The sequence below is a fragment of the Gavialis gangeticus genome, unplaced genomic scaffold, assembly GCF_001723915.1.
Source record: "Gavialis gangeticus isolate Ggan-Ray unplaced genomic scaffold, GavGan_comp1, whole genome shotgun sequence".
Taxonomy (NCBI): domain Eukaryota; kingdom Metazoa; phylum Chordata; order Crocodylia; family Gavialidae; genus Gavialis; species Gavialis gangeticus.
Genome location: NW_017729025.1, coordinates 41,408,824 through 41,417,907, shown reverse-complemented (window position 1 = coordinate 41,417,907; position 9,084 = coordinate 41,408,824). Strand labels below are relative to the sequence as shown.

Here is a 9,084-nt window from a genome sequence, read left to right as displayed (position 1 = left end):
TGCTCATTCCTGCCCATGGCAGGGGGTCAGACTCGATGATCTGTCTAGGTCCCTTCCAACTCATTGATTCTATGATTGTATGATTAATGAATTGCCAACAAGGCGTGGTAGGTGAGAAGGCAGGCGGTTAACTCAAGAACAAGTGGGTGGGCCATAAGGAAAAATCAGCCCCGAGAAGGCCCCCTGTTACAGTCACTCACCCATGTCACAAGTTTTGCCTGTCAGCTGCTGGAGGTGCAGAGCCCCGGAACCCAGACTCCCCCTGCACCCATCTTATTGACAGCTGGCAGGCTTTGTGACTGCAGCAGGGCCTAGCAGGCCTGCAGTTTTCATCCCCATGCCCCAAGACAGACACAGTCCCACAAGCACCCATGTCATGAGTTTTGCCTGTCAGCAGCCAGAGGTGCAGGGTCCCAGAACCCAGAAGCCCCTATACCCATCTCCTTGAAAGCTGGCAGGCTTTGTGGCCTCATCAGGGGCTAGCATGCCTGCAGATTTCACCATGCTGCGCCTTAACACATACACAGTGTCACCCATGTCACAAGTTTTGCTTGTCCGCAGCTTGAGGTGTAGTTTCCTCCAAACCCATGCACCATTCTCCCTGAAACATGGCAGGTTCATGCCCTCAGAAGGGACTACCATTCCTGCAAGTTTGATCCAAATCAGGCCAGAAATGACACAGTTATAGGCTGTTTCGAGCTTCCCCATTATAGCCTATGGGCGAAATGTCGAAACAGCAAAACTGTTGTTTCGACGAAACGAGACAGAACAGCAGTTTCGAATCAAAACGAAATTCAAAATGAAATGCTGTTCCATCAAAACGTCGAAACTCAAGTTGAAACAGAATGGTGCCATTTCGCACAGCCCTACTAGCTAGCTATTTTTGGAAGAACATTTCATAAGTTAAGTTGTGTGCTCAACAGGCATCACCTGAGGTGCTTCTTATGATTCAACACAGTATCTATGCTCAACTCCCCTCTTACCTGCTATGAAGATACTAAATGGTACGAGATGTTTATGGCCATTAGTTCCTTTGCAACATCCAAAGAAAGAGTAATAGTGGGTCAATTTGCCCCTGTGGGATCTTTCCTTCTGATCCTTATAAGACTTGTAATTCCTTCTATTAATCCACCCCCAGTGGAGGCATTTTAATATAGGTGAATTAAGTCATTCCAGATGTACTTTACTGACTTCAGACAGTGCAATTTCTCACAGTCTTGAACTGCAGTCATCCAGAGTTTATGGCATGTAGTGGAATTCTGCCACACAAGTGTTTTGGAAGATTTCATCTTTAACACCCAGAACCAGACTTTCATTTGTTATTTGCTAATTTTCCAAGGTAGTACTTTGATGAAGTGACATTGCAGATAGGAATTTACACTCTTTGAAGATTCCTGGCACATCTGAAGACAGAAAATACTGCATATCTAAATGTTTTAGTTATACAATGAGGATTCGACTTCTCTTCCATTAGTTGCTACTTGGAATTCTATGCAATTGCCAATTTATGGGTGAGTTCAGCATTAAAATAACGTTACATCATAAAGACCTACTATTGTTAAACTTACTAGGAGTGGTAAGAAATCTGGTGGCAACAGCCATGAAAAAATTAAATTCTTCTTGACTCGGGAGATCAGCAGAAGCAATCATGCTTTCAAAATAAGTTGCAAAACCATGTGCTTTCAATACATAAACACACGCATGCCTAATATAGTCAGATTCTTATGTACTCCATAAATACAGTCAAAGCATGGATCCCAACTTCCTTGCCCTGCTCCTGGTATTGCTCTGCATGATGCCTTTCCCATGGGCAGTTACAATGGCTTGCATTAGACCAAGTTTCAAAAAGCAAGCACAAGGCTGTACAGTATTGGGGGCTTCTGGTCACACCCTGGCAGTGCAGATATGTGCCATATATTCCCAAGGCCAGCATTCAACACTGCAGGATTATCTTTACAATCAGAAGAGATTGTTCAATAGACGAGTCTGGGCTTGTCTAGACAAACAGCATTTGCATTGATGTAATTATATCACTTTCAAGAGTAAACTCCCTCTCATCCAGACAAGCTTTGTCAGCTCCTGAAATCAACATCTCTCAGCAGTGGGACACAAAACAATCATGGTTCACCTGAAAATCTCTCCACAGACTGACTTTAACAACAAGACATTTTGCTTTCAGTCACAGCATTAAGGGGAGGGGTGGGGGAACTGAAGTTTAAAATATTTGTGCATAAAATGAACTGCTATTGATTTTTTTAAAATGGCAAGTGTTTTATGTCCAAGGCAGGTTATATTGTTACCAAAGTAGCCTCTCTCAGATTCAAGTCCTACCCCAAAAAAGGCAAATTTAAGCAAACTCTAGTATAAACTATATCAGGGCAGGATTATCTGGCACCAGGATTAACACAGATCAGAAAACTCCCTCCAAATTCTAGAGCTACTAAGGGTGTAGAATTTAATGCATTAACATTTTATACAGACATGAAATAAGATTCTACAGATAACACATCTGCATAGATTATGTTCTGTTTCTATTGCTTATGAATATATTCATAATAAAATAAAGCCATTAGGCTTCTGGAAAGAAAAACTTATTTGAATATTTATTTAAACTGCAACTGTAAAATAATCATCCAAATTATTTAACTATTGGAAAGTGTAAAGCACCATCAGGAGACAGAGAAGATATTTGAAAGCTCTAATATTAAACGATAAGGTACTACAGGTCCTCCACTGTACTTTTATCATTATTACTCCATTGCTTTAGCAAGTCCCATATTAATTTGATCTCTTAAAGCTAGATGACCTCAAGTTGTGAGCTCATTTAGCATATAATTCTCTTGACTTATTTGGGGAAAAACAAACAAACAAACAAAACACAAAACCAGGTACAGTGTCCTTTTAAAAAACAGTTTCAAACCAACTGTAGTTGCTATGTAGGGTTATTTGTTGCCAAGGTGACAACGTATATCTAAGTACTAATGGCCTGTCCTTTTGCCAAGCAACAAACAGCCTTGTGATGCAACTGCACCTGTCTCAGCTATGCGTTACTATGGAGACATTTGAGTTACTATGGTTACCATCACGCTAATCGCCTAGCAAGGGCAGACATACAGCCGTCTCCCGCGAAAGCCCAGCTGTTCCTCCCAATCTCTGACTGAAGATTGATTGTCTGGCCATGTGACGGAATGCACTGCTCAGCGGAGATGCACAAGAACTTCATTAACATTACTTGAAAGAAATCACTTTGTGCATCGCCACCTCCTTGCAGGACATATATCAGACTCAAAAAAATAAGCTGGAAAAACAAAAGTCATCAAAATCACTTATTAATCCATAATTCCAGTAATTAACAAATTGCTTGCAGGCAGATAAAATTCCTCTTAATTTTATGATGTTATATATAAACACATCACTATGTTTTCAAGATAAAAAGGCATTTCTGTTCAAGTCAATTATTTGATAGAGTATATTTTTAAACATTTTCTAGAGCAGCAGCTAAAGGGAACCAGCTGTGTTCAGAACCTAATATTCACCTCCCTCCTTTGTGGATCACAATCTTAAATTCTCTCTCCTTGCAGTCATTTATTTCACTAACACTACTTGTAAGCAATGGCCAGATAAAATGCACCTATTTCATTCTTAAATGAGAGTGAAAGACTCTATTGGTCTCCATTGTACACCTTTGAGACAAACCTACGTGCACACACTCATCTACAGGGCATGTAACCACAACAAAAGGAACTTTAAAATCACCTAGACGCAAGGTTTGCATGGAGACTGGATATCTGCACTAACAACACAGTTGTGGACTGAGTAACAAGCTAGAAAGAAAATAATTAACTAGCACCCTACTAGTGCAACTGCTGTATTTTTTAATCTATCGAAACTGGATAAACTGACTTTTAAAAAAAAAACCATTTGCTTGTGCACACACTAATTTTAAATATTTTCTCTGCTGAGATATTCTGTAACTTATCCATGGGAAACACTGAAAGTTGAGACTGACAGAAGTATCAGAACCATCACATTGCTGACATGCCAGAGAACAGAAAGGTAAGGAATACCGGAGCGTGAACCAAGAAATTGACTGTTTATTATAATACACAGCATGTTACCATATTTTCTTAATTATTGTGATTTATTATATTTGGTATCTTAGCCAAGATCCATAAGTACAGCTAGATGGAAAACAACAGCAGTTGTAAAATGTGTCTAGTTTTCTTACCTTTGATATGCCTGAGGAGATGTGGGAGGTGTATTGAACACATGCGAATATGGGTGATAGGGTGTCTTTTTCAAAGCCTGAATAAGATTTTGTCTATACTCTGGGTCTATACACCACAAGGACCCCTTTCCAATACTCTGCAAAGAAAAAGAATTTAAAAAAAAATAAATACTTGATTTAGCAACATAGCCATATTTATAATTAGGAAAAGCAGTGGATTTACATATTACTTGCCAAAGATAACTGCTCTAGTTATATTATATTTTAAAATTTTATTCTTACAACCAAAATTTCAAGAAAAGACAGAAGCATGCACACACACTGTAGTCACCTCTACCTTCTCATTTTAATTAAACAGATTCAGTAATATATTGTAATTTCCCCACGTCCCGCAAACTGGAAAAATCGCATACACTATGTTATAAATATTCACTACAGTTATACATTATACAATTATTTAGTTATATTCTTAAATGTCAGCTTTGGGGATACATAAATTTGTCTTTGAAAGGGAAATAAAACATTATTTTTCCCTTTTGCTGTAGTAAAATAAACCTAACAAACCCATTTATAATAAGAATTTAAACAATTAGCAATTCATCAACCAACTGACACCAGTTTACTACAATCTATCTAACCTTTTCTCGGAGGAAAAAAACTTTCAAAAAGCCTCCCCCCCCAAGCCCCAGTACCATCAGTGTTTAAACCATTTAAAGGTGTTGTGAAATCTTGATGGTTAAATAAGTCTTACTTTAGTTACCTCTCCAGACCTACTGAGCAACTCACTCCATTAGTCAAACTGTAATGGCAATGCCTACACACATTTAATGTTTATTCTGCAGTTCAAAGCATAGTCCTCTCTCTAGTCTTAGCACCAGGAACCTCAGAGTGTAGATATTTTAAACTGTTCTGTTTGCACTCTTAAAAATTTTAATAATTTTAAAAATCCCTAAATGAATTAGGAAGAGAGAGAAAAGTGGCCATCTAAAACACCCCCCAAAAAGCTATCACAACTCAAAAGCCACTTTACCAAGATACCAACATCTGTTCAAAAAACAGGTCAAATAAACAGCAGTACTAGTTATTGATTGCTGAAGAAGTTGCAGGCTTTCCAGTCAGTTTGATAAGTTTTTTAGTAAATGTTTCCAGAAGGGGAAAAAATAGTTAAGTTACACTAAAACCTGCTTTTCTATCAGGTAGGTAGGTAGGTAGTCATCTCTTTCTACTACTACAACTTACATTAGTAAACCAAGATCCTCACTACACTGAAGTTAAATGTATGCAGCGGAGGTTTAGGTTTAAAAGAAACAAAGAAAATCCTATGAAGACACTAAAATTAACATGTGGCTTTCAAATCTAAGGGGGGAAAAAAAACCCCACACTTCTGCTTTTGAAAGATTATCATATTTGTGAAACATTATCAACTTTCCAAGTGTTGCCCTATTATACAAAGACATTTCAAGGGGCTTTACCCAACATTCGAGATGCTTATAAACCCTCCCCCAAGCTTACCGACTTCAGACCCTGATCCTGCAACAGACCCTGCAAAGTAGACTCTTGAGCCGATACAAAACTGCTCTGACTTCAGTGAGCTTGCCCGTGGCATCAGTTAGCTGCCTGCATGGAGCTCAGAGCAGGGTCTGAGTCTCTGCTTGAAGAACACAGGATACAAAGTCTGAGCACTCATTTCATGTCTCTCAGAATGCCTGATCTTGTTGCACCCTACCTCCCATGCCTTTGCCTAATGTTGCCTTAACTGGAAAAACCATACTTTACATTTTTCTGTGACATGCTTACCACTTTGCAGGCATGCCACAAACAAGTACAAACCACAAGTATGCCCTCTTTTACTGAGGACTGAGAAGAACCCAAGATCCATGACCCTGTTCTTGATGAACTTTCTAAAACAATCCTGGGCTTCATACATGTATATTGTGCCCATGTATTAACACGAGCACTAATGAGGGAATGGCCTGGTGCTTGCTTTACAGTTCCCAATTTTCAGAGTTAAAAAACATGACTATTCAAGAACCTAGAATTAAGCTCTGAGCTAATACATGCCCATCTACTTGTAAGACCTTAGGAATCATAGGAAAGTCAGGCTGGAAGGCACCTCACAAGATCATCTAGTCCAGCCCCCAGCTCAGGACAGGATCGTCCCTGACCAAACCATCCCAGCCAAGTGTCCATCTGACCTGCTCTTGAAAACTTCCAAGGATGGAGAGTCCACAATTTCTCTACATAGCCAGTTCCAATGCTCAGTCATCCTCACAGTCAGAGGGTACATCTACATATGCAATTAACGTGAGTGAATACACTCAAGCTCAATCTGAGCCAGAGTAAACTAATTCCAACATCACCATCTACACATGCATTTAAGTGCAGTCATTTACTGCACTGCCAGATGGTATCTGGCAGCGCAGTAAATTAGCCTACTGAACCCTAATTGCCACACACGTCTGCTGTGTAGTAAAGCCTCTTGTGTTGATGCACCCAGAAAGATCTTTCTGATCTCCAAACTAAAACTTTCTTTGCTGAAGGCTTGAAGCCATTGCTCCTTGTACTGTCCTCTACAGTCACACAGACAAACCCATCTCCATCCTCTCTGCAATCATCCTTTAGATAATTGAAAATGGTTATCAAGTCTCCTATCTGTCTCCTCTTCTCCAGACTAAACAAGCCTAGCTCTTTCAGCCTTTCTGTATAAATATTGCATCCCAGGCCTCTGATCATTTTTGATGCTCTTTGATGGACTCTTCCCAAACTGTCCACATCTTTAAGATGCGGTGCCCAAAACTGGGCACAGTACTGCAGTTGAGACCTCACCACGGTGCTGAATAGAGCAGAAGAATCATTTCTCTTGATTAGCAAGTGATACTCCTGGTGATATCACCTTGAATACTCTTGGCCACTGTGCTCAAAAAGACCACAACGTTGGCTCACATGCAGCTTGTGGCCCACTGTAACCTCCAGGTCCTTCTCTGCAGTACTACAGCCTAGGCAGTCATTACCCCCAACTGTATTCGTGTATGCAATTATTTCTTCCAAGTGAACGACTTTGTCCTTGTTGAACCTCAGCTGATTGACTGCAGACCATTTCTCCAGTCTATCCGGCTCATTAAAATCACTTGCCAATGTTAAACATACCTAAAATTTATGGCAAGTTATTTTAAAACACCATAGCAATAACAGCAATATCCAACTCTTATGTAGCTTATATCAACAGTAGCTCTCAAACCATTCTACACAGAAAATCAGTGTCATTTTACAGATAGTTAAACTGAGTCACAGAAACATGAAGCGATTTACAGAAGATCACCCAGAAGGCCAACAGTGAAATGAGGAATAGAATCTGTCTCTCCTTATTCCCTGAGAGATACTTTATCCCAGTGGTCACCAACCAGTGGATCTTGATCCACCAGCAGATCTCAGAGCCTCTTGGAGGCGATCCAAGGCTGGCATGGAGGGCTGAGTGCCCGTGTGCCCCAGCCCAGCAGGTCAGTCTGTGGGGGAGGGAAGGGGCGGGGGCTAGATTGACGCCCCCACAGTGAGGGACAGTGCCCACAGAGGCAAGAGCAGGGTTAAGTTGAGTGAAGCCCTGGCCAGGTGGGACTTACCTGCTAGGGAGGCACATCCCCAAATAATTTTTTCTCCCTCTGCCTTAATCTGCTCCTCCCCTTTCCCTCCCCACAGACTTACCTGCTGGGTGGGGGTAGAAAAAGGGTGGTGGCAGCACACGGTAGATCTTGGGCTGCTTTTAAATGCCAAAAGCAATCTTCTACTTAAAAAGGTTGAAGATCACTGCTCTATCCACTAGGTAGAGTGAGAGCTATGAATCTACCCTTTTTACATACAAGTTGGCAAAGCACGGCTATTCCCTTGAAACAATAGCATAGAAAACATGTAACTTGAGAAAACTTCCCCGTGTTAAGAACCGTTAGTCCTTACTTTATTACTGCCATCTTCACTTTAGCATATTTTTCTCTCATATATAAGCATACATGTTTTTGGTCAATGCAAAAGAGGAAATAAACTTTAGGTACAGTGTGAAAATAGCTTCTCTTACCATACAACACAAAACATTTGCATATGAAGAACTCAGAATAATGTTGCTATACAAGCTACCTCAATAAGCTTGCAACTTGAGGCTCCACAGGGAAGCAGTATACCTGTGCCTTCATGCAACACCTGAACTGTCAAGTGATGTTTTATATTTGACCTTCAAACATTCTACCAGATCCTGAGCAGCTGCTCTGAACACAAAAGGTCTGTTTGAAAATTTGCCTATGCAGAAATGAACCAATGTTTGCAAATCAGTTTCATAATTTGATAGTAATTACACTTGATAAAGCACTGAAAGGGGGTTACAGCACTGTTTATCCTGCCATGAGTTTCAGGAAACAGCTATGGCAATACAAGTTTCTTTAACAGTGTCGTTAAATTAAAACTTAAATGCCTGTATTTTCAGATACAGGACACTCAACATGCATTAGAAAAGGGTAAACTAATAAATTAGTCTGAAGTGGAAAGTTTTGCAGACACAAAAGCTGGCTTCTACAAGGTGACACGTGTCCAATAACCAGGGACCTACCTAAATTGTGTGAAGGAAAGGCACTGCACAGCACCTCTTTTAATCTTGCTCTCTTTGCTGAGCACCCTTGCATCCCGGCCATTCCAACTGGCAGCCCTGCCACTGATCGGCCAGGAGGCAAAAAAACCCCCAAAAACACAGTTTTAAATATTCTGCAGTTTTTGCCTCCTACCCGATTAGCAGCAAGCAGAAGGAGCACCAAGACTCCTCTGCCAATCAGTGGCATGGGGTGGAGGGGAGGATGTGACAAAAAGAAAAAAATTAA

At 40.5% G+C, this 9,084-nt stretch overlaps 1 protein-coding gene and 1 long non-coding RNA gene across 7 annotated transcripts in view; one reads left to right on the top strand and one right to left on the bottom strand.

Moving 5' to 3' along the window:
• Positions 1-9,084, bottom strand: part of FOXN3 (forkhead box N3) — a 415,590-nt gene that overhangs the window by 211,745 nt on the left and 194,761 nt on the right. For all 4 annotated transcript variants that reach the window (XM_019518676.1, XM_019518678.1, XM_019518679.1 and 1 more), the window contains exon 3: positions 4,229-4,365. In XM_019518676.1, coding sequence (XP_019374221.1) covers positions 4,229-4,365 — 137 coding nt within the window. The remainder of the gene's footprint in view (positions 1-4,228; positions 4,366-9,084) is intronic.
• LOC109298539 overlaps positions 1-9,084 on the top strand; it is a 38,282-nt gene that overhangs the window by 8,044 nt on the left and 21,154 nt on the right. For 2 of the 3 annotated variants that reach the window (XR_002097639.1, XR_002097637.1), the window contains exons 2-3: positions 1,340-1,511; positions 3,964-4,056. This is a non-coding gene — a long non-coding RNA (uncharacterized LOC109298539). Of the gene's footprint in view, positions 1-1,339; positions 1,512-3,963; positions 4,057-7,499; positions 7,884-9,084 lie in introns of those variants that run through there. The other variant, XR_002097638.1, reaches the window with a different exon arrangement.